A 24,108-nucleotide genomic window follows, 5' to 3' on the forward strand; every position below is an offset into this window, starting at 1 on the left:
GAATTAGGGATTCAATCGAATGCAAGTTGAGGCCTAACTAAAAAGTTATTGGTGAATTAAGAATTAAATTGAATGAGTTATATGATATTCAGGACTTAATTAAAGAGTTATTATCCAATTCGAGTGGCATATGTGGTTTCATAGTACCTCCAAAGGCAATCTTGTTTGATATCCCTGGAACTTTCTTCACATTCCCATCTTTCCTAGATGGTTCGTGTAGACAAGCATGTTTGAAAGTGTGGTTGCAATTGTTTTTTAAAGTGCTTTTTATTTGGAAATGTATTAAAATAATATATTTTTTTATTTTTTAAAAATTATTTTTAACATTAGTGCATCAAAATAATCTAAAAACACTAAAAAAATATTAATTTGAAGTAAAGAAAAAAATAAATTTTTTTTAATTTTTTTGAAAAACAATTTTAAAATGAAAAAATAAATGGGATCTAAGCCTTAATAACACGGTAAATGACTTTTTTTCCTTCCTTCTCTTTCCTTTTTATTCCGCTCTCCTCCCTTGAATTTCATAATATGGTTTGCCTTTTCTACCTTTACAACCTTTTGTTTTTCTCTTCTTGTCAATTTCAATTCCTCTAGTTTAAATCACTTTGAAAACAAAAAATTCCATCAATGTTTCACACAATCAATCGCAAATTCAATGCTAGGATGTTTTTTTAACTATGGGAGAAGTCCACACAGAAAAAATAAATTACTAAATCCAATTGCAAAACAGATAAATATAAAAGAATTGAATTAAAAAAGAAGATCACATGGCAGGAAAAAATAATAATTGCAATGTGTGAATCCATCCCTTGTTTTCAAAAAATTTAATTTTTTTTTATATTCTGGATCGTTTTATACATTGGTTAAGAAATTAAAGATATTTAGCGTTGGTTAAGAAATTATTGAATTATTTTTTATACTAAAAGGACTAATTAATTAATTATGGTAAACTGCTGGGACTAAGTTCTAATCAACTCTTATTCGAAGCTGACACAGGCCCTGAGTTTGACTCACTTCTTCGCCAATTAATTCGTGCCACCTCATCTATTGTCGGACAAGAGGAAAAGGAAATAAAGAAAGAATGAATTATTAAAAGCAGGAGGATGAAAGATAAAGTGCCATGAATGAATGGTGCGAGTGTGACAGTCCGGCAGAAAAAAGCAAAAAAGAAATTATAATAGCTTCAGATTGAAGAAGATTGGCTCCATTCGGAGAAGGAATTTCCATGTATTGAATATGTGATATCATTATTTATCTGGGCTATTAAATTTAAATATAATAATAAAAAAGTTTTTTTTTTTTTTTTTGCAGTACTAAAGTCATTTATCTCTAATAAATACAAACAAAAAAACATATAAAGAATGAAGTTTAGATTTTGATATATTATAATTGAACTTGTTTTTTTTTTTAATTTATTATGTTTCTTTTAATTATTATATAACTGTTTTATTAATAAATTAATTGATTATTAAAAAAAAAGTAAAAAAGGAATGAAGCCGGCACGTGACGTCGGGCACAGGAAAACAGTATTTTCTTTTCTTCTTGTTATCACTTATCAGTTATTGACCGAAGAATGGGTTCTGCTGGCTGCTACGAGCACCTTGTAGGGTCCCGCCTAATGGAGTGTATCCATCCAGATGTTAACCTTTTCCAAAAAAAAAAAAAAAAAAAAAAAAAACAATTTTATTATGAGTATATGCTTGCAGTAATTTGTTAGGACATTACGTATAACAGTTGTTTTTATTAGAAAAGATATATGTGAAACGTAATTTGGGCATAGTTACATGAGTGTTTAAGAGATTAGCTGTGACTTTTTTTAAAAATATTTTTTATTTAAAAATAATATTTTTATTATTTTAAAAACTAAAGATTTAGAATTCAGATTTAAATTATAAAAACTATTTTAAATAAACAATTGACATAATCTTTTCTAAAAATCTACCAATTGCTCTACTACCTCGATCTTCAATTTGACACTCTTACCTGATCTTCAACGTAGTCAAAACAAAGGATAATTACAATTGCAAGAAAAACTAGGAAGGGTTGGATGAAAAGGGTTTGAGAAAGTAGATAATCTCCCAAAAAAAAAAAGAATTATTACAACCCGTAATACTAATGAAAATATAAAATATGAAAACTTGAAAAGCCTAATAATATTGGATAGAAAAATATAAATAAGAAAACTATACCTTTTAAATAGAAAAAGTAGAAAATCCTAATAAAATAAAATAGGAAAAATAAAATTCAAAAACTAAAGAAGAAGAAATAAAAATAATTGAGGAAAATATTTATTTTTTCAAAAATATCCTGCATTAGTCTTCCCAAATTGAAAATGACTTATCATCGACTTAAAATTATTCTTATCTCAATCTCATTGATATCCGATTTAAGCTCCACAATCCATTTTCTTTATTCTCCTCAAGTATATAACAATTCTAGCTATTAGCTTTAGTCCTTTCATATTATATTTCATATAAGAAACATCAATTACCAAATTTTTTTTCATTGGCTTCTAGAGTAATGAATTACAAATTTCAAACTTACTTCATCAACATGTCTTATATCGATATAATCTTTAAACAAATTTATCTTTGTGATGATATAAAATGTATAATCAAAAGGATCAATATACATAAATTAATAAATTTTTTTAGCCTCAATCTCTAGGTTGTTAACGAGGACACCAATAATAATATCATCATTTTTATTAGTATCATTGTCCATGCAATAATTAATACCATTTTCATCTTCAAAATAAACATCATAAATTGATAGAGAACGCTAGAACTCTGATAATGACATTCCAAAAACCATTACAAAGATATCAACAAGACGAATCCATAGAAACCATGGAAAGTCAATTCTGTTGTTAATGATGAGAAACCAACAAGTGAGCATGTCACTATCTTTAGATGACACGTGTGACTCACCATTAGCTCCAAAATCGACTTTCTATGGTGTCTATGAATTAGTCTCGTTAATATCTTTGAAATAGCATTTGGAGTATCATCACTAGGGTTTCATTGTGTCTTCAACATCTTATTCTTTTGTTTTTTTTTCTTTTCTCTTTCCTCTCTTGTGTTTGTTTGCCATGTCATTTTTTTTATAGTTATTGGAGTAGTTTTTTAAGCTGTTCCGAGAAATATTTTATCTCATTTGGTGAATGAAAACATAAAGCTTGTGTTTTTAGGTTTTAGTTGTGTTTAATCTAGATTTTATATGTTCTCTTATAAATAAAATTGAAAAATTAAGGGCTATGTGTTTAATTTGTTTCTTTCCTATAAAATAATGCATGAATATAAATTTAAAGTTTGTGTTTTCAGGTTAAAAGGAGAAATAATAACCTGAAATAACTGAAAATACCATATAAAGCACGTAGTAAAAATATTAGATATGAAATTAGTGGGAACAAAACAAAGAATAAGAAAAAAAAGCTCTGAACAGCGACGGTGGCCAGAATAAAGGAGACCCGGAGGCACTTGATGTTAGGTTATACTTTAGAGCGTGTTTTAATTATGTCTTATTGTGATATATGGTTAAGTTGGTGACATGTCATCCACGTGTATTACATTCAAAAAAGTGAATTCGACATCATCAAACTCTTTTTAATTTCTAAAATTGTAAAAGCGGAATGATATTTGACTTTAAACAATGGCCGACGGCCAAGGAAAAACTTGAAATTCTAGGAAAGGAAAGGGTATCCGTAGGGAGCTGATGTTGCATTTTTGGCATAACCCAATTAAATAATAATAAGTTTAACCGAGCCACGCCAACTTCATTGGAACGTAAATTACCCCTAAAACATTACTCTCCATTTTCAAGACCAAGTTTCTTTCCTTACTTTAATGGCTAAAGTGTTTCCTCACAGTCAGAGACCTGTGTTAGACCCTTTCGTGTCTTTAGAAAAAGAAACATTCACTATATGGATGAAATCACTTGTGTGCCAAACTAATGGCTGCACCGTCTTTGATTCCAATGGAGACATTGTTTATCGCATCGACAACTATGACAAGAAGTGCAGCAGTAAGGTCTATCTTATGGATCTTCGAGGCAGAGTTCTTGTTACAATTATACGAAGAAAGGTATTACGATTTCAAGTGAACTTGTTATAATTTTCGGTTTGATGCAATTTTCTGATCATTTTAATGGATGGGGATTTTCTTTTTTCTTTTTGGATCGGTATCCATGCAGAGGTTATTACAGATTGTAGGGTGCTGGTATGGTTATAGATGGAATCCTGATGCCAACGAGGAGAAGCCATGGTTTCAAGTGAAAACATATGGCAGACTTATCTGTATGGGAAGCTTTGCCTGTCAAGTTACTGTAGGGTTTGACAAGTATTGGGTGGTGAAATTGGGCAGCAAACAGGCATTTAGAATCGTGAACATTGATAGAGAGGTTATTGCAGAGGTAATTAGTATACCGTTTCTTCATATTGATTTTATGTTTTCCTGATTGCAAGCGCAGGTTTAAGGTTTAAATTCTTCAAATTGCTGGTTTAATGCAGGTGAAGCAAAAACAATTATCTTCAGGAATCTCACTGGGGGATGATGTGCTAACTTTGGTTGTGGAGCCTCACATAGATCATTCCCTGATAATGGCAATTGTGACTGTCTATGGGTTGATCAATTATAAACTGTAGGATATTACTGTCTTTTGCTTTTGATGCACAGTGAGACTGCAGTGATATTCATAGCCTTCAAAGACCAGAAGCCACTGAATATCTTGGCCATTGTAGAGGCAGCGAGAGGAGAGAAGTCTACTAGGATAGATATGAAAGTGTATAGTCCCGAAATGTCCTCGTCGTTGTTATTTTTTTATTTTTGTAGAAAATGTTGCTATTATTTGAGCTTAATTAATCTGTTCTCTCTGTTCAATTGTTTGTCTTTTTCCAACAAAAATATCTGTGAATTGATTTAAGTTTTTTTTTTTAAAAAAAAGTGTCATAAATATATTCGGTTACAAATAACGTTGACTTGAATAAAAAATTTATACAATTGAATTAAATTTTTGTTTTAATCAATAGTTAAGATTTGATTCTACTTTACATTATCTCTCTTTTAAAAGAAAATGTTATTTTAAGTCATATATTTGTTAAATATACTTCTAAATTAATTCATTTTAATTTTTTTTTCAAGTAAAAAAACAACAATTAAATATCAAAACACCAGTTTTAATGACAATTCCTTAATTTTTTATTTTTTATTTTTTTATCTTTCAACACAATACAGCTTAGCAATATGATCAAACAGTCGCTCTAGCTAATTCTCTGCACAGCCTTCGACTTCCTAATTTTGCGACAAGGTTTGATATTTACAGGCGTAGCTGTGCGACCCAGCTAGCTACACATGGCCAAACTCTACAAAAGAAGCTTGCATAGTGGCAACCACGTTTTCATAGAACAAATTGAGACTAACGGGACACTTGCTAGATGCTAACCAAAGTTGAAAAACTAGATGAAGGCACTTCATTTGATGATCTCCGCGAGGACATCATCAACATTATTATGGAGAAATTTTTACCGAATAATAAAGGGATTACTCCATATATACGCTGGCCAACCTTGATAATTGATGTTTGATCATTCCAAGAAAGCTGCATGCGTACGCATCTCTCTTTGAATACATGCATTTAGACAATGTCAAGAGCATCATATCCACTGTTGCATGAAATTATTAGTACCTTGTATATCATGAGAGACTTTGACTTACAATATTTGCATTTAAGTTCTTCTAAATTTTTATTCCCTGCATTGGACACCAAAAACATTGAGAATACATGGTTGCATGTTCTCTTGTAATTATAAGGCATTCATGGCTAGCAATTGCAATTATATAATGATGAAGTGCACATAGAAATTAGATTTTCCAACCAATTGCAATTATATAATGATAAAGTCTACATAGAAATTAGATTTTTCATGAGCCACGTGCACGTTGGGTTTTGAGTTTGGACTTTAGTATTCCTAAAAAAATAAATCACTGTGAGCAAATGACTCTTCAAAGAAAAATAATGAATAAAAAAATGAGTTTTGCAATATAAAATTAAGTATTGCAATGTAAAACAAATGATGAGTAGATATTTATGACTTGAGAAGTATATTATATTTAACTGGTGACTTAAGATATTTATATGTTCGATTATGTTGATTTATCTTGAATGTGGAGAGTAATGTTTGATTAATTGGTGAAATTGTTAATGTTCATCATAGGCTATAGTGTGTAATATTGTTATTGATAAAGAGACTAGTGAATATTATAATTGATTGGTGAAAATATTAATATTCATCATAGGTTGTAGTGTTTGAAATTAATATTGTATGTATGAACAAGGTATAGTGCTACATTTTAACTTCTCAAAAAAGTATATCAAAATATTTTTTTTTAAAAAAAGAAAAGCAGTTTGTTTGGGTTGGGCTTCAAATAATATAGGTGTTGCTGTTTAGACCACGACCCAAACTAGTAACAAGGTTTGTTGTTTTTGGCCCACATTATCAAATAAAAATAATTTTTACTTAAAAAATCTAATTTGATTCATGTAACATATGACACACACACAGATATATATATATATATATATAAAAGATGGAATTAGAAAGAAAGAAAAACAAAACAGAGAAATGTGAGATTGATTCCGCTTCTAAAAGTCAAAATTGTGTTGTTCTATATAGACTATATATAGTAGTAACATACAAAATTGTTTTTTTGTTATAAGAGCTATTTTTCCAAAAGGTTCTGCCCAATAATCAAAATTGTCATACAGAACAGCAAAATAGAAAATTAGCTACCAATACAATATTTCGTAAGAAAAAATCACTAGCCATGATTAAAAGTAGTAGACGCTAATTTCACAACAAAATACATTTTGACGATGATAAAGAGATTTGCTAGCTGTATGAATAGTCAAAACTATGGATTGGAATAATCAAAATGCACATGCATGCATGGCACAAAACCATGGATTAATCAAAATACTTATGGCACAAAACTATGGGACAATTAATAACACGTACAAATTAATTAAAGGTATAACATAAATGCTAGTTGTGTGAATAATCAAAATTAAAAGAAACTATATTCGACTGATCTATGCATCAATGGGTTCTGATTAATTATTTGAACTATCATATAGATTAATATACTTTATTCTCTAGAACAAGAAAGAAGTACTTGAAGATATCTTTCCATGACATCAATTCCCCTAAAGAAAACAATGAGGGTAAAAGAAAAAACAAACCTTGAACCAATTGTTGAAGGTTTCTCTTTCAACTCCCCTGATAAATATACATCGAGGGGAAAAAAGAAAAAAAAAACATTTTAAACAAATTAATAAAGGCTTCTCTTCATTTTGTTGTTGTAGCTCTTTAAATGCAAGAAGTGAGATGAGAATAGCAATAGTTATTATAAGAGATAAATAGAGAATGCACCATCCATGACAGAAGAAATTAATTAAGCTGCAAACAGTAATTCTACAAGTTATAAATGCACCGTATTCTCCCCCGCAGGCACCCTCCATGCATTTGCTACAATGTAGCATTTGCCCATGTCCTAAACGTTATCAGTGCGGATCAAATGTATGTGAAAAACTAGTCAATAACATCCCTCCTCGGTCTTGTTATAATTTAGGTTTCCCTCTCTATAAGTATTTTTGGTATCATGGAACATGCGTTCTCAAAAAATATATACTGTGTTCTGCCCTTGGATTTAAGGTATGGTATTGTTATCATTTTGTTGATTTCTATTCTTTTATATTGTTGCGAATACATACACATGTAACATGAAGCACTTGAATATTTTTCTGGTCTCCGGTCTGAAAAAATATTTTCAACTATATCAAATCAAACCAACTACAAGCAAAGCATGTGTGTGTCTTTACATTTCATACTTTCTTTAAACACCATTCGGTTTTTAATGAACACTAGCGCTTTGTCTTCAGAACAATTTTAAATGTTGTGCGTCAGATTCCATGAAAAAGACAGCAGCTCCGGCGCTTTCTTTTCTATTTCCTGATCCAGAAAACCAAGTGTTTTTGCTTGTTGGATAAACTACATGAACATTAAACCATGTGGCCGAATCTCTTATATATAGGGTAATCAAGGTATCTTTGAATGAGAAAATAGAATCAAGAAAACTCGAAAGCTTGGTGATAGGAATCACCTCCAAAAACACTTGAATGGCTATGAGATCTAATTCATTTGACAAAACCCTTTTTGAGAACTTGCCAACTTCTAGAGAGAAGATGGCATGTTATAAAGTTGGTAGTCCTCGAAAGGATGCTCTCTAGTAGTCTGAGTTTGGAATCCAAATTTGTTTCTCCCTGATCTTGAAGTCTCTTGGGAAGAGAGGTTTATATCATTTTCAAGAATATTGACTCGAATGAGCCGTGATCTGATATTATTCGACCACCAATTAAAAAACCATCCAGTTAATTAATCACCAAAGTATAGCTGTCTTCTTCCTTTGTACAAAAAGACAATAAATGGACTTGTTGAAACTAGTCTAGGAAAGAGCTACCTACTCTATCCATCTATATTTGTACCGGTACACAGAGATTAGCAATTGGATTTGATTAATTAAACCATGAAACAGTCATGGTTTAAGAAAAAAAAATAAAGGATGGCTTTGGCTTAGGTTGAAGCAGCAAGTTGCTGTCTCTCATGTCATTCAGAATCATCCAGATAGTGAAAAGAAAATAACCCCATTTCAAATCCATGGAAGTTTGCCACAAACCAGTTCTGCCAAGTGAAGAAGACAAGGAATGAACTGTCGTCATAGATGAGAACCTTCGTGATATAATACGCAAACACATCGAAGAGTAAAGACCTATGCATACCATATATAAACGTGTGAGATTGAAATAAATTACATATAACCATAAGCGTGTCCTTATCTTCTCTTTTAATGGCTTCACTATACACACACACATTACAACACGCATAAATGTTATCAAGTCTCATTCTCACATCAAACATCTTCAAAAATCCAAGCTAACTCTTCATTCACCAGCTAACCAAGCTTGATTCAAATGGCCAAGGTTCATGCTTTACCACAAGTTGATTCTTCTTCTTGCTCTACCTCTACTAATTCTTATATCTCTTCAAAGCCAGAAACGTTCACTATATGGATGAAATCACTTGTGATGCAAACAAATGGGTGCACTGTTTATAATGAAAATGGTGAGGTTGTTTATCGAGTAGATAATTATGACAAGAAGGGAAGCAATAAAGTTTATCTCATGGATCTCAAGGGCAATGTTCTCTTCACTATACTTAGAAGGGTATGTTCATGATTTCGAATTGTGATCAGTCTGATCATTTGAAAGACTGCCCTTTTGTCACAAGATTTAATGTTTTTATCTTTAATTTATGCAGAAACTATTCTTTTTCAGACAGTGGAGGGGTTATAAAAGTGATGGCTTAAAGTTAAGAAATCAAGAGCCTTATTTCCAAGCTAAAAGTACAGAAATATTCCAAGGCAATTTATCTTGTCGAATTACTGTTCGATCCAGCGAAGCTCCCGATCAGAGATGCCACTACAAGTTAGAATCCTTGGCTGGAAAATTAGCATTCAAGATTACAAACAGCAATGGTGAAATTGTTGCAGAGGTATCCTTCTGATTCTTCCAGAATATAACTGATGATTTGGGACCCGGCTATATATTATATAGTTCGGTCTCTTTATACCTTATGTCATGAGAAATATTAACATTTAGTTTATGTGCTTGGGCAGGCCAAGAGAAAGCAATCATCCTCGGGAGTATTATTAGGAGATGATGTACTGACCTTGGTGGTGGAGCCTCATGTTGACCACTCATTTATCATCGGACTTGTGACTGTGTACGGTTTGATGCATCATAAACTGTGAATACTCTTCAAAATAATCACAAGATGTATATAGATCAGGAGATTTTTATATAAATCGATTTCAGTTAAGACGATTTTTGTTTTTTTTTTTTATAATTTTTTACCTATTCAATCCATGAGAACTTTAGCTAATGTAATGGGGGGTTTCTTTCTGCGCCCCTCCCTTCTTTTTTTTTTTTTTCTTTTCTTTCCGGTGCCATATTTCATCAGATTTTTCATCAATGCAAAGTCCTTTTGTAAAGTAAGACAAATTAGACCCATAAATTATCTAACTATTTGTCACTTAATATTCCATGTTAAGTGTTTCTTACCACTACAAGCAATGCCTAAATTTCATTACCCAGCTTAATTCAAATTAAGTTGCATTAAAACTTATTCTCAAGGTTGAATCTTGATCAGAGAAATTGTCACAATGCCTGCACTGTTTGGAATTGCATTCCAATAGTATTTTATGAAAATTTGAAAAACAAGTTTTGCTTAAATTTTTTTTTTATGTTATTATATTGTTTTGATACGCTGATATAAAAAATATATATTGTTTTGATGTATTTTTGAGTAAAAAATATTTTGAAAAATAATATTATCATACTCTCAAATACCCTTTAAATTTAGTATGCATAATCTAGGTTTATAATTAGATGGAGAAGATAAAAGGAAATATAGTTGCTTTTAGATCATAATTCATATTTTTGGTAATATTGGAGTTAGCTAATTTAGTATTTGTTAAAAAAAAAAAAGAAGGTAATTGGTTGTTCAACTCAAGACCCTCATTGTTGACTATGTTTTGCACAAAATGTCTATACTGGATACTGATTAAGAGATTTTTTTTATCCGTGATAATTAATAAAACAATGTCTATCTAATAAAATATTTTTTATTTTACTTTTTAAAAATATTAAGAAATAAGCATTTTATGTTTCCATTTAATCAATTAATTTAATTTAATTAAAAATATAAAATAAAACAACTTTAAAAAAAAACAATAAATAAAGAGACCTGATATAACTTGAGTTATTTTCAAAATCAGTGGAAATCTTATCAAAAGCAATAAAAACAATTAATGAATCTAAATTTTTAATTAAATAAATATTAAAAAATAAAACTAAAAAAACTTAAGCTTTAAACGCGTCGTCTATTCATCCCTAAAATCCAGTCACTATGGTGGTCAGAAAAACAGAACCCTTTGTTTTCTTACTCAAAACTCATTTTCAACTCATTATGTTGTCCAAAACACCTAGGAATACCCTATAGATCTTGTTAAACTAATTCATAACCACAAAAATGTAAAAAACTACCCTAAAACCTGAAATCCATCATAAAAAAAACTTTCCAAGTTTATATTTGATTTTTTAGGTGTTTTCAAGTTAAAAAAAAACACATACTCTTAATTCTCCTCATCATATGGAACCACCTGACACAAAAAACAATTATTTTGGTGGCTTAAATCCTCACTAACAAACATTTTCTCTCTCTAAGCTGTAATCTAACACCCTCCTCTCTCTTCTCCAACCCAAAAAAAACTCAAAATTAAATTTTATAAAATTTAAGGGACCTGTCACTTAATAGATAAAAAAATACGGGACTCAAATGAATTTTGACATAAATTTTCAATATACCACCTATAACATCTGCTTTTTTCACTTCGGACCCCTTTCTTTTAATCAACCCTTCCTTACAAAAAAAAATACATGCAATTAGGCTCTAATTTGGTCTAGAAAGAGCTTAATTGTAAAAAAAAAAATCAAAAATCAAATTGAATTTTTTTAAAAAAATTACACTATTGTAATTCACGATAAAATATGAGATGTTAAACAGTGTTTATATATATATATATATATAATCTTCATATTGTTGAAGGTATATTTAAAGATTTGTCTTTGACATAAAGGGGATATAATTGGATATTTGGCTGAAACTTTGTCATACCTGTGGCCTTTTGGGCCAGAATCCAGCACCATCATTAAAAATATGCCCAAAACATAATCCAGTAATTTTAGGGCCAAACGCCTAACTAGGAACTAACATTCTCGTTAATCACTTCAAAACAGGCATTCCTGACTTAATCGAAAATACTTTTCCTTTTCCTTTTCCCTTTCCAATTCTAATTTTCTACTTCATTTTCAGTTTTATTGTCCAATAAAAAATTGTTCATTCCTTACCGTCTCACCATGTTTTTCCAAGTTACAAAATTAGAGATAAACATATGAATTTACCTCATCATAGATAATCATATGAATTTAAAATAAATACAGTTTGAATCTGAAAGTTCAAGCAACAAAACATTTATTGAATAAATAAAAAAAAGTTATGCAAGGAATGGTAGTGAAAAGAGAAACACAACCCTTCATTCAATGAAAAGAGTTGGAGAGCATGAAAAAAATGTTCTCCGAGCTAAAGAACAAAACCAGAGAATTAGAAAACACGCTTTCCCAATTTTCTAATTAAAAATTTTTGAACATGAACAAGAAACTCTCTGTTTTTTGTTTTTATTTTTTCCTGAAAAATTGGAGTATATCTGCAATACCGAGCTTCCCAGAACATGCGCTTCTGGAAAAAATATGAAAAAGAAAGACCATTCAAGCCCAATGCGTTTTGTAAGCAGCGGAGAAAACAAAACCAATTTAAAAGATGCGCACACCCAGAAACAAGCAACGCAACATTGCTTGAAAATAACTCCGAAGCACATGACAGAAAAAAAAACATACAGCAGAAGTAAACCAGACACCCGTATATCCCATAAGCAAATGAAGGAAAGACAGATATCTCTCATCTTTAATCCTCGTCCTGGTATGCTTCCTCATCTTCATACTCGCCTTCCTCATCAGCAGTTGCGTCCTGGTATTGCTGGTACTCTGAGACCAAATCATTCATGTTGCTCTCAGCCTCTGTAAATTCCATCTCATCCATTCCCTCTCCAGTGTACCAATGCAAGAAAGCCTTCCTGCGGAACATGGCAGTGAACTGCTCACTAACTCTTCTGAACATCTCTTGGATTGATGTTGAGTTGCCAATGAAAGTGGAAGCCATTGTCAAGCCTGTAGGAGGAATGTCACAGACAGTGGACTTGACGTTGTTGGGGATCCATTCAACAAAGTAGGATGAGTTCTTGTTTTGAACGTTGATCATCTGCTCATCAACTTCCTTCGTGCTCATTTTGCCACGAAACATCGCAGAGGCTGTGAGATATCTGCCATGGCGAGGATCAGCAGCACACATCATATTCTTGGCATCCCACATTTGTTGGGTGAGTTCAGGTACAGTTAGGGCACGGTATTGCTGTGAGCCACGGGATGTGAGAGGTGCAAAGCCAACCATGAAAAAGTGAAGACGGGGGAATGGGATGAGGTTCACAGCAAGTTTGCGAAGGTCTGAATTGAGCTGACCAGGGAAACGAAGGCAGCATGTAACACCACTCATGGTGGCTGAAATCAGGTGGTTCAGATCCCCAACTGATAAACAAAATTTTCCAGTTAGTTACCATCAACGATAAAGGCATCTATCACATTGATCATCTCATCACAGTGAAAAATTATATAACATAACAGGGGAAGGAAAGTTTCCAAAGACCCAATTTTTTTATTCTGCGGTTGAAAGTTCTTTTTTTCTCAAAATGCAGGCTTATGAATGAGAGAAACAGTAACAAAAGAAGGCTATCACTTGTAGCAAGCCATAGACAACCATGTTATAACAATGAGCATATCAAAACAAGTGTTAGTTTAGCTGAAGCTATTACCAAAGCATTACTAAAAATGGCAAAAACCTATGAAACCTGACGTTTTATATCTTTATGAGCTAAAACAGCTTTAGCAAGCGAGGCAGAAAAGAATATGAAACCATGTGGCTAAAACCGTCCAAAGATGGTCACTGAAAAATTGAGGATATATTTGTGCACCGACCATGAGCACACGGTTATTCTTCTAGGTAAACTAGAATATTGTTTCAATTACGAGACAGCGAGCTCCCCATTTAAATAAAACCCAGATCAAATTAATATATTACCATCTCACATAAATCATGATTATGAATACCTTTTTTGCCTACTTCATTGTCCAGTTATATGAAAGGGAAGAAACTGAAACCTTTAATTCAAGCAGCACATCTATGATAAATTAAAGTACAGCTCCTACTAAAATTGCAAACGAAGTGCACGACAAACACACACAAAGAGAAGCAAATCAAAGGAAATTGAGACCAGGGAAAAAGAGGTAACAGAAAGGGGAGGGGGGGCTTACAGCTGGGAGTTGTGAGCTTGAGAGTACGGAAGCAGATATCATAAAGAGCCTCATTATCAAGAACCATACACTCATCAGCATTCTCAACAAGCTGGTGAACAGAGAGAGTTGCATTGTAAGGCTCAACGACAGTGTCTGAGACCTTTGGAGATGGGAAGACAGAGAATGTTAGCATCATTCGATCTGGGTATTCCTCTCTTATTTTCGAGATCAAGAGTGTTCCCATTCCAGACCCTGTGCCACCCCCCAGTGAGTGGCATACCTGAAATCCTGCATTACCAACAAATTTATTTATTTATTAACTACTTATCAAAGCCAAAACACCAGACAAGAGTCTCTTTTATTTGCTGAATCATTATCAGAAATAAATAGCCTTCAACGAGATTAGACTTTAGAGTAGCAGATGGACTGACAAAATTTATGAAATCAACTCGCTTCTTTACTTTATTACATTAAAAAAAACATTTATTATATTTTCTCTCTAAAAAAAAACTCTAGTCAGAAACTCTTTGTTCCATTCTCCTCCATTTCCCTCAATTTCCCGAACCAAACAAACCGTATAACTCAACTTTTCCTCATTTTCCGAAGAACCAAACAGAAAAGGAAAAAAAGAACTCCAGGTCCACTTTCCTGAGAAACAAACAGGAAAACCATATCGCTTTCCATTCCACTTTTTCGAAAAACAAAAAATGAAGACCAAAACTCCTTACCTTGCAAGCAGTCACAGTTCTCAGCCTCCTTCCTAACAACATCAAGAACAGAATCAATCAACTCCGCGCCCTCCGTATAATGCCCTTTAGCCCAGTTGTTACCAGCACCAGATTGGCCAAACACAAAATTATCCGGTCTAAAAATCTGTCCATAAGGACCGGATCTAACACTATCCATAGTACCCGGTTCAAGATCCATTAAAACAGCACGAGGGACAAACCTTCCACAGCTGGCTTCATTATAGTAAACATTAACTCGCTCGAGTTGGAGAGCCGAGTCACCATGATACCGACCGGTTGAGTCAATCCCGTGTTCTGCACATACTACTTCCCAAAACTTTGCTCCTATTTGGTTGCCGCATTGGCCTCCTTGGATGTGAAGGATTTCTCTCATTTTCTCGGAAAAAGTTTTTGAGAGGGAAAGTTTAGGGGTTTTTATATATATATTATTGTTTTTTTTCTGTAGAGGAGACTGGAGAAGATGCAGTGTGTGCTCTGTGGTTTGATTCTTCCTTGTTTGTGTATTAAAAAGAAGGAATTTGACGGTTCTGTTAGTTGACGGTGGAGAAGGGATTGACGTTTGGTTTTAGTGGGAACTTGAAATTTTTGAAATTGGGTTTGGTTTCTCTGGTGAGGTAGTTTTTATTGGGTTTGTGCAGTTGGAGACGCGGAAGGAGGTGATTTGTTAACGGAGGAGTTGAATAATTTGGCGGAAAGTGGAATCTGTTTTGTAAATAAATGGTTGTCGATTGGATTGGGTTTTTATATAAAATAAATTTATAAAGGGGGAATTATTTTATAATGTTTGTACTGTAAAAAATAAATTGAAAAATATTTTTTAGTGTTAAATTATATAATAGAAATTGATTTTAAAAATAAATTATTGATATTTATTTTTTAAAATTTATTAAAAAATAAAAACTAAAATTGATAAATAGAAAGGCTGAAAGGTAATGAAATTGAAAAAAAATATAATTTTATAAATTATTTTAAATAAAATAAATAATAATTAAAATAATGGTAACTAAATTTGACATACGAAAAAGTTAAAGGAGTATGAAATTGAAAAAATAATTTAATTTCATAAACTATTTCGAGTAAAACAAATAGCAATAAAAAAATTAAATATGACAAATAAAAAAATTAAAAGAAGATGAAATTAAAAATAAATAAATTTAATTTCTTTAATTATTTTAAATAAAATAAATAACAATAAAAAAATAAGAACTAAAGTTATGTAAAAATTAAATTATAATGGAAGAAATTAAAGAAGAAAAGGAATTCAAATAAAATATATAATAATAATTAAAAAATTAATGATGAAACTTGATATAATTTATAAATAATATAATAATAATAATTTTTATGTTGTTAGTTTTGGGCTTGCTAGATAGTGTGAGTGTGTGAGATATTATTATAATAAATAGTATTAACCAGAGATCAATGAATAAATTCATTATTGATTGCATCAAACGGCTAAGATTGGTTGGTTCTGTGTGGACCTGTCCCCCTGCAACTGTGTGTGTGGGTGGGTGGGGAAACTTGGGGTTGCTTGAGCAGCGATGATCCAGGGGACTGACAAAAGGCAGGGGACCACAAGTACAACTGCAAGTAGCAGAAGCAGGATTGCAAAGTGTAACCTAAGCAAAGAAAAGCTGTTAGGAACATGACAGCTATGAAAGAGAACGGACTTCTCTATCCATCACAGCCACATGATCAAAGGTCAGAGGTCAAAGGTCAAGGAAGGAGTGTGGTATTGGGCCTTGTCATGGATCCTATGTTGGGCATAATTAACGGGGCAATGATGGCCCACTACAACTGATTATTAATATGCTCTTTTTCATTTTGCTGTGAGGCTACTTCTGACAGTATTCCAAGTGGTAGCCTTCGACTGGAAGGCAAGCTAAGCTATCTTTATGCTCCTGCTTGAAAGTTCTTGGGTCATCTTTTGCTTTTTAGGTTTTTTTTTCTCCATTTATTATTGGCCAAGTTTCCTCGAAATGGATCCTAAATTTCTTATCAATTGGTTTTCCATGCTTTCCCGTCACATTTCACCAACGTCATGGGGTGAAGTCTCCTCTAACATGAATTGGGACGATGATATTTTCTCTTGACACTTCCTATTATCACGGGTAGATTTAAAGTTTATTTGGAAATGCGGTCTAATATATGTTTTTTAAAAAATTAAATTTAGTTTTACTTAAAATTAATATTTTTTTAGTGTTTTTTTTATCATTTTAATAAACTGATATAAAAAATAATTTTAAAAAAATAAAAAGACATTATCTTAATGCATTTCTAAGTGAAAAACATTTTGAACCGCAACCGTTACCACAATCTCAAACATGCAATTAGTAGTGTCTGGTGTTGGTACCAATTTTAAAAACCTGACCCGGCGGGTCGATCAGGGATTCGGCTGATCCAGGGCTAGAATCAGGTCTGGTTTAAGAAAAAATAAGGGAAGTTAAAAACTAGACTGACCCGGTCAAAAACCCGTTGGCTATTTATTTTTTTTAACCAAAACAACACCATTTTGATTTATATAAAAAAAAAATTGGGGTTGACCTGGGTGACCTAATCAAAACTAGTGATATGGATCTTAGGGAGGGTCGATCACTGGACCGAGTTTTAAAACTCTGAATTCGTTACAAGCCGCATTGCCAAACTGATTCTTCAACTATAGAATATCACAAGACAGGGCATTGTTCTGTTTCATCATTGACTTTTTTTTTTTATCTTAATGATTGAATATTTTTTTTTATTAACGTAGGTATCCGGGTCAGCTTGCACGCACCTCGACTAATTCCACTGGTCCTGAAATTAACAACCATATAAACTTTCAGTGACCCTGAGAGTGATTGAAAATTCTTTGATCATCTTATATGTTGCACTTTTACTCAATTATTGTCCAGGTTCCCTCAATTGTTTGAAATAAACTACAAAACGATTAGATTATTGGAATAATCCAGTGTAAGAATCCAATTTGATGGTATCATTACCAAACTTGGCAAGTAATCAACTGGTCCCGGCATCTAATCCTTTTATGCATCCTAATCAGGTTTGATGGAAGAATGTTAGAAAAATAAGCAACTTTAAACCAACATTCTCTCCTATCATGCTCAATGTTCCTATATCTTTAGACTTTCAATGTTGCATTATCCAAAAGAATATTACAAAATAAATTGAGTTTGCGGTGATCTCACAATTATACCATATATCGATTGCATTCAAAAATGCAAAAATAAAATTACATTATTTAGTCCCTTAATTTTTTACTTTTATATTTATTTGGTCCTTGTAGTTTTAAATATTTATATTTCACTCCAAAATTTTGTTTTTATTATGTTTCAATTCTTAAGAGAGAAGAAAAGAAGTCACGGCAAAAGAGGAAAAAAGAAAAAAATTCTACCTTTCACATTTCAACAATAAAAAACACCAACCTTGGTGTAAATAGGTTTTTTGAAGAGGGTATTTAATAGAAGTGGTTTGGATATTAACATGTAAAAAAAAAAAGATCGGGTTTTGAATATATTTGATTTGGCTTATTTTTAGAATTCTAGATTGATTATATAGTGTTTTAGAGAGTTATAAATAAGATTATTGAAGTTCATATAATGGTTTTTAGGAGTTTTAATATGAAACTGAAATTAGGGTTTTTAATCCAAATAACTTGTAATCTAATTTCTCAATCATTATAGATGGTTGAAATTGCATATCAGTTGAGGTCCATGAACGTCTAGCCTCACTTGGCCCTCTTCTTCTTCTTCTTTTAATTTTCTTCAAATTTTTAAATAAAATTCTCTTTAAATAAATAATTGTAATTATTTTTCAAAAATATTTAACTTACATCATATTTCTCAAATAAGATTAGAGGATTTTTATGGTTATATTTGTAATTTTTTTTAATAATTGCATATGAAACTAACATGCCTAGCATTAAAACATGAATATTCATTGACAATAATTTTTTTTTAATATCAATGTTTTTATATTATTTTCATGAATTACTTATTTTTTTCATGCAGTTGTATAAAAATGATTGAGATATTATTTTTTATTTTTTATTGAAAATTGCTTCACAAGTTATAATAAATTTTGTTTTGAAAAATCGTACTCCTGATAAACATCAAAATTAAAAATAGATAAATAACGAAAAAGGAGATTTTGCTAAGGAAATAAATTTTGTCCTTCTAAATTCAGATTTTTTGAATTCCTATGAATTTTTATTTTAATTTCTTTAAATTATTATTCAAAAAATCACGTTGTTGATGAAAAATTCACTGTGGCTTTAAATAATAATAATAAAAAAACATTAACTCATTGAGATTCCTTCGAATATTTTTTAATAAAATCGTTATAAAAAAAATAAAAATTGGTTTTGAGAATTGAAAAAAAAAAAACCTAAAAATAGATCGTTTCAGCTTAGACGTCTAGAAGGTAAGACATAATCAGCCAGGAGCCAGAAAATTCCAAAAAGAACACCCTTCATTTTCTCCTCCAAACTCTCTCGTATTTCACAATCTCATTCCACCCTAGAAATTTCACCTCTCAAGACTCCAAAAAACAAGGATCTCCATTCTATTTCATATTCTTACAACTCTCATTGATCATCTTTGCTTCCTCTACCTTTTTCACAATTCACAAGGCCTGACATTCTTTGGTGGCAAAATGGTATGTGCTTCCTTCCTCTCTACCTCTGCATTGCACAACAATGTATCAAATATTGCCATTGAAAGCTACGATGCATGATGGCTGCTACTGCCAAATTTAAAAATTTCATATGATTAGTTCATTCTGATAATGTCACGATCAACAGTGAAAAATTTTGGTCTCGCAAACTTGTCTGGTTCAAGATGGTGGAGCACGTTGTTCATAGAGAGAGATCTAATTGTGTCTCATTAATCTTTTTTGGCATTTAAAGCTTCACAATTTGAGCTTCCGCATTAGTTTGAGTTCCTTCAAGGTGACATCCACCATCCTCTTTAGCCATTCTGAATACAAGATTATTATTTCACCTCAACTTAATTTTTTCTCAATTTCAGGAAAAGTTGTAAAATTAACCTCCCCGTGTCTAATATTATATTCATAAATCTTCCAAAGATATCTATATGAAAAGATGCATTAGATTTAGTAAAATCCAAAATTTGTACCGTCTGTGTTATGTTAAAAACAATATAAAATGTTGATTTTTCATAAAATAATAAAATAAAATGTTGAAATGATTACAAACAGTTCCTCTCCGCTTAAGCAATTTGTCTGTGACAATTAACTATTAATTATATCGAACTAAAGTTATATTTCTTTTTTCTTTTTGGTCTATATATGGTATAGGCAAATTCAGCATCTGGAATGGCTGTTAATGATGGATGCAAGCTGAGGTTCCTGGAACTAAAAGCGAAGAGGAGCCACCGATTTATCGTGTTCAAGATTGAAGAAAAGACTCAACAAGTGGTGGTTGAGACATTGGGAGAACCTCAACAGAGCTATGATGATTTTACCGCCAGTTTGCCAATCGATGAGTGCCGATATGCTGTCTACGATTTCGATTTCACCACTGATGAGAATGTTCAGAAGAGCAAAATCTTCTTCGTTGCATGGTAATTAACATCAAACAAATATTGCAATGCAATCATTATTTTAATACAATTCTATGCGAATTTATCCATATCTTCATTTAAAATATCATACATATTTGGCTCCAGGTCTCCTGATGCATCGAAGATAAGGAGCAAAATGTTGTATGCTAGTTCAAAGGACAGATTCAGAAGAGAGCTTGATGGGGTTCAAGTTGAGTTACAGGCCACAGATCCCAGTGAAATAAGCTTGGATATTGTCAAGGAACGAGCGTTTTAAACAAAGGCTTGATTAGGGTTTCTTATACTTGGCGCGCACTCTAAATTATTAGTGCCAGAGTTTTTGTACTCTTACCTTACAAGTTACAAGCCTTATTATTGACCATGTATGGATCACTTGAGTTGTGGTAGAATTGGTCAGGTTAGGACAATTTCTATTAACAACTGATTTTTTCTGCAAGATTTGCGACAGTGGGATCTTCATCCTTGAACATGGCTTTCAGAGTTTATTTTTACGTACGCTGCCAAGTTAATTATCCAATTCAACCCCCAAAAAAGACTAAATGAATGACCTTGACCATCCAAGATCTTAATTTAGCAAGCAATATCCCCGTATGGCAAGAACCAGTGGGTAGTTAGCTCTGTAAGACAATCGGTGCCATCCAAGACTAATATCCACTGCTATTTTAGATTCAACCTCAAGGTTGACCATCCGATGCCCTAACCCTAGGTGAGGTTTAATTAACCAGCAACTATCACACCCCACTTTAGAGACAAGAAATCATGTGTGAACTTAAACCACTTTAGAGAGAGTGGTTCTTAGCATGCACAAACTGCTACAACTAGCTAGCTAGATGAAGAACATTTGATACAACTATATATGCATCAATATTTACATATCAGGTCCATAACTTGGGTGAGCCGAAATGTTGTTCTCCTGAACTTGCAAAAGTACGAAATAGCAATAAGTTGATAACTTTTAATTATTTATTTTAAAAAATAAACTGAAAAATAACTTATTAATGTGAAAGAAGATAAAATTAAAAAAAATTTTAATTTTATAAGTTATTTAAAATAAAATAAATAGAAATCAAAAGAAATAAATAGAAATCAAAATTAAGATGACCAAATTTAATAGAAAAAAATTCATTTAAAAATAGAATAAGAGAAAAATAAATAACAATAAAAAAAATGAGGACCACAATTACTATAAAAATCAAATTAAATCAAAAGATTGATGACCAAGCTTAATATAATTAACATATAAAAAAATATATTTTTAATTTTTTATAATTTATGAAAAGTATTTTTTATGTAAAATAAAAAAAGAATACTTTCTTGAAAGACAAGCTAAATCTTTTTTTAACTAAAAAATATTTCCCATTCGTAAATTTTTTAATAATAAATAAATATCTAAAAAATAATTTTTAAAATTAAACGGTCCATGGATTTCAATAATTTGAGTTTTGAGATTTGGTTGACCAAGGACAAAAGAACCTGGGTTTTGAAAGTCAAAAGTCAAGAACTGCAGGCCGAGGATACTGAAATGGAGCAAGGCGAAATGTCTCGAAGGGTTATTAGGCTCAAACATTAAGGAGTTTATAGGGCAAAAAAATAAAATAAAAAATCTACATCCAAATCCCAAGCAAATCTGATCATCAGTACACAAAAGTTAAACATTATATTAAACGTTGTCAGCTAATTTCTCGTTAGGCCAAGAGTCAATGCTAGGAATCGAATTAGAAAATGTCTTGTTCTTTTTAAAGAGTTAATGTCAACAAAATTAGGATGTGAGAGTTTGTGTTTGAATAGAACACTTTAAGGAAAATGATTTACAAATCAGCCTTACCAAGTAAATTAGCATTTTTCATCGTTGTCAATGCTATATATATGGTTTTTATAGTCTTGCTTCCGATCGAGTATGCCAAGGATGCCATGAAAACTCATCAAACATTGTTTATTAGCTGCCATGGCGTCATATATTCTAGAAAAGAAGAACTCATTGAATTGTTATTAATTAACACTACGTTGGTCATATATATATATGTTGGTTAGTCAAATAAATTTAATAATGTTTTAGTATTATTTGTCTGTTTTTCTTTCAAGAAGTTTCAGATTCAAGCAAACATCTTACTTGTAACAATAAATAAATACGATATTCTTCGTTGATTTTTGTATTTTAGGGAAGTCATTATCAATGCAGTTAATTGATTTTCTTACAAAATACAAGAGCTAATCCATTTCATTCTGATTTTGACATGTTTCTTCGCTCAAGTTCTATCCGTTTTTATTTTTAATTAATTTACTCTTCTAATTTATCCTGCTAAGTATTGCTTTTACTATATTAATGTCAAATTAAACTTCTTTAATTAACCACTGTATGTTTATAATTTCTTAGATAGTTTGTTTTTTTTTTATTTTGCTTATAGACTGATCAGTTTAAGTTGCTTAATCTCACGTTAATTGTACAAGCTCGAGTAACAGACGAGTCATCCAAACCTAGCGACTTGGGAATCTAATAAAACTAGAAAACCTAGCAAGAACAAATGACCGTTGAATTCTCCATTGCTTTTGCAAGTAATTAATGTGGTCTAAGCAAGGTAGTTACGACTGGGTCCATTGGCTTAAAAAATACGAGGATTGAGTTTTTACTAGGCGGGTTTTTTTCTTAAAAAAAACCTACTTGGGCAAGGATTGCGGGGAAATGCTGATCAATAGCTACGACTGGGGGATAATTTAAAGATTTTCAGACACCACGTTCACAGTTGTTTCATCAATCACATCATCGAATGACTCGGATTCGTAGCAACTACGGCATTGACTATTTGAACGATGCCAGAATTTCGGTCGAATAAAAGAGTGTTATTCGTCAATTTAATTACATGGTTTAATTTGGTCAGCTTATCTGTCTTTTTATTTCATGTTCAACTTGCTGTCCGCTATTTTCTCTCGCCTTGTAATTTTTAAATGGTAGGTGAAAGAAATCGATGCCATTTAGTTTCAAAATATTGAAGGAGGGCCTTCCTGTCTTCCGAAATTAATTAATTTATAAATGTCTCGGACACAAACGCAAATTCAGCATTAATTAACAAGTTGTCCGCCCAGTAAAAACCTAGTCAAAACTCGTTGAAGTTTGCAAAATCATGATGATACCCCAGTGCCTTACTACATCAATTGACCATTAGTAAATTAAATTACTGATTAAACCTTCAGTATCTTTTAAAATTAATTTTTTTGTTTCCTATTGTTATGACTTCCTGACAAAAAGCAATGTGATTGATTCATTTATTTGACACAAACTTCAAAGCAACCTACTTTAATATTTTTCTAATTAATACTTGGTTTGGTTTAGAAAGTTCAAAGTTTGTATATGTATAAATAATTTTTTATTATTTAATTTGGTTAGTTTTTAAATTTTGCATAAAAAAATTTATTTGTCAGGAGACTAACAACGTTATTGCTAGAAGAGTATGAGAGAATCACAACATCATTAGATAAGATTGAATTCAGAATGTGATATTTTAAAAAATAATTGTTCAAATTTTATTTTTCTTTATCTTAACTAATAATATTTTTCTTTATCTTAACTAATAATATTTTTCTATGAACGAGGTTGCGTGATTTATGGTATGAGGTGTAAAAAAATCAAAGAAATATGCAAAAGAAAGTGATCTTTTAGGCTTATTTTAATTTTATTTTTTTTAAAAAAAATATTAAATAGAATACTCAAG

The 24,108-nt window shown here is 31.5% G+C and overlaps 4 protein-coding genes across 4 annotated transcripts; 3 read left to right on the forward strand and 1 right to left on the reverse strand.

Annotated features, from left to right (window-relative positions):
- Positions 1-3,672: 3,672 nt before the first annotated feature.
- Positions 3,673-4,864, forward strand: LOC7465850 (protein LURP-one-related 4). Its single transcript, XM_002303541.3, has 3 exons — positions 3,673-4,082; positions 4,192-4,410; positions 4,508-4,864. Exons 1-3 carry the CDS (start codon positions 3,846-3,848, stop codon positions 4,640-4,642), a joined length of 591 nt encoding a protein of 196 aa, XP_002303577.1. The 5' UTR covers positions 3,673-3,845; the 3' UTR covers positions 4,643-4,864.
- Positions 4,865-8,942: 4,078 nt separating this feature from the next.
- On the forward strand, positions 8,943-9,931 carry LOC7465851 (protein LURP-one-related 11). The gene is made up of 3 exons (XM_002303542.3): positions 8,943-9,276; positions 9,371-9,604; positions 9,729-9,931. Exons 1-3 carry the CDS (start codon positions 9,025-9,027, stop codon positions 9,861-9,863), a joined length of 621 nt encoding a protein of 206 aa, XP_002303578.1. The 5' UTR covers positions 8,943-9,024; the 3' UTR covers positions 9,864-9,931.
- A 2,490-nt stretch (positions 9,932-12,421) lies between these two features.
- LOC7465852 (tubulin beta-5 chain) lies at positions 12,422-15,418 on the reverse strand. The gene is made up of 3 exons (XM_002304452.4): positions 14,805-15,418; positions 14,095-14,364; positions 12,422-13,311 (listed from the first exon to the last, which is right to left on the reverse strand). The coding sequence occupies exons 1-3, from the start codon at positions 15,196-15,198 to the stop codon at positions 12,635-12,637; spliced, it is 1,341 nt and encodes a 446-aa protein (XP_002304488.1). The 5' UTR covers positions 15,199-15,418; the 3' UTR covers positions 12,422-12,634.
- Positions 15,419-19,315: 3,897 nt separating this feature from the next.
- LOC7458166 (actin-depolymerizing factor 1) lies at positions 19,316-20,868 on the forward strand. The gene is made up of 3 exons (XM_002303543.3): positions 19,316-19,475; positions 20,136-20,401; positions 20,507-20,868. The coding sequence occupies exons 1-3, from the start codon at positions 19,473-19,475 to the stop codon at positions 20,655-20,657; spliced, it is 420 nt and encodes a 139-aa protein (XP_002303579.1). The 5' UTR covers positions 19,316-19,472; the 3' UTR covers positions 20,658-20,868.
- The last annotated feature ends 3,240 nt before the right edge of the window (positions 20,869-24,108 follow it).

The sequence above is a fragment of the Populus trichocarpa genome, chromosome 3 (assembly GCF_000002775.5).
Source record: "Populus trichocarpa isolate Nisqually-1 chromosome 3, P.trichocarpa_v4.1, whole genome shotgun sequence".
NCBI classification, from domain to species: Eukaryota; Viridiplantae; Streptophyta; class Magnoliopsida; order Malpighiales; family Salicaceae; genus Populus; species Populus trichocarpa.

What these genes read in the sequence shown, in the direction of transcription:
- LOC7465851 (XM_002303542.3), top strand. Translation starts at nt 9,025, where the DNA reads ATGGCCAAGGTTCATGCTTTACCACAAGTTGATTCTTCTTCTTGCTCT. An exon ending in TCTTCACTATACTTAGAAGG is followed by an intron (nt 9,277 to 9,370) that starts GTATGTTCATGA and finishes TAATTTATGCAG; the next exon opens with AAACTATTCTTTTTCAGACA. An exon ending in ATGGTGAAATTGTTGCAGAG is followed by an intron (nt 9,605 to 9,728) that starts GTATCCTTCTGA and finishes GTGCTTGGGCAG; the next exon opens with GCCAAGAGAAAGCAATCATC.
- LOC7458166 (XM_002303543.3), top strand. An exon ending in AAAATCTTCTTCGTTGCATG is followed by an intron (nt 20,402 to 20,506) that starts GTAATTAACATC and finishes ATTTGGCTCCAG; the next exon opens with GTCTCCTGATGCATCGAAGA.
- LOC7465852 (XM_002304452.4), bottom strand. Translation starts at nt 15,198, where the DNA reads ATGAGAGAAATCCTTCACATCCAAGGAGGCCAATGCGGCAACCAAATA. An exon ending in GAACTGTGACTGCTTGCAAG is followed by an intron (nt 14,365 to 14,804) that starts GTAAGGAGTTTT and finishes TTGGTAATGCAG; the next exon opens with GATTTCAGGTATGCCACTCA. An exon ending in CAAGCTCACAACTCCCAGCT is followed by an intron (nt 13,312 to 14,094) that starts GTAAGCCCCCCC and finishes TTTGTTTATCAG; the next exon opens with TTGGGGATCTGAACCACCTG.
- LOC7465850 (XM_002303541.3), top strand. Translation starts at nt 3,846, where the DNA reads ATGGCTAAAGTGTTTCCTCACAGTCAGAGACCTGTGTTAGACCCTTTC. An exon ending in TTACAATTATACGAAGAAAG is followed by an intron (nt 4,083 to 4,191) that starts GTATTACGATTT and finishes GTATCCATGCAG; the next exon opens with AGGTTATTACAGATTGTAGG. An exon ending in ATAGAGAGGTTATTGCAGAG is followed by an intron (nt 4,411 to 4,507) that starts GTAATTAGTATA and finishes GGTTTAATGCAG; the next exon opens with GTGAAGCAAAAACAATTATC.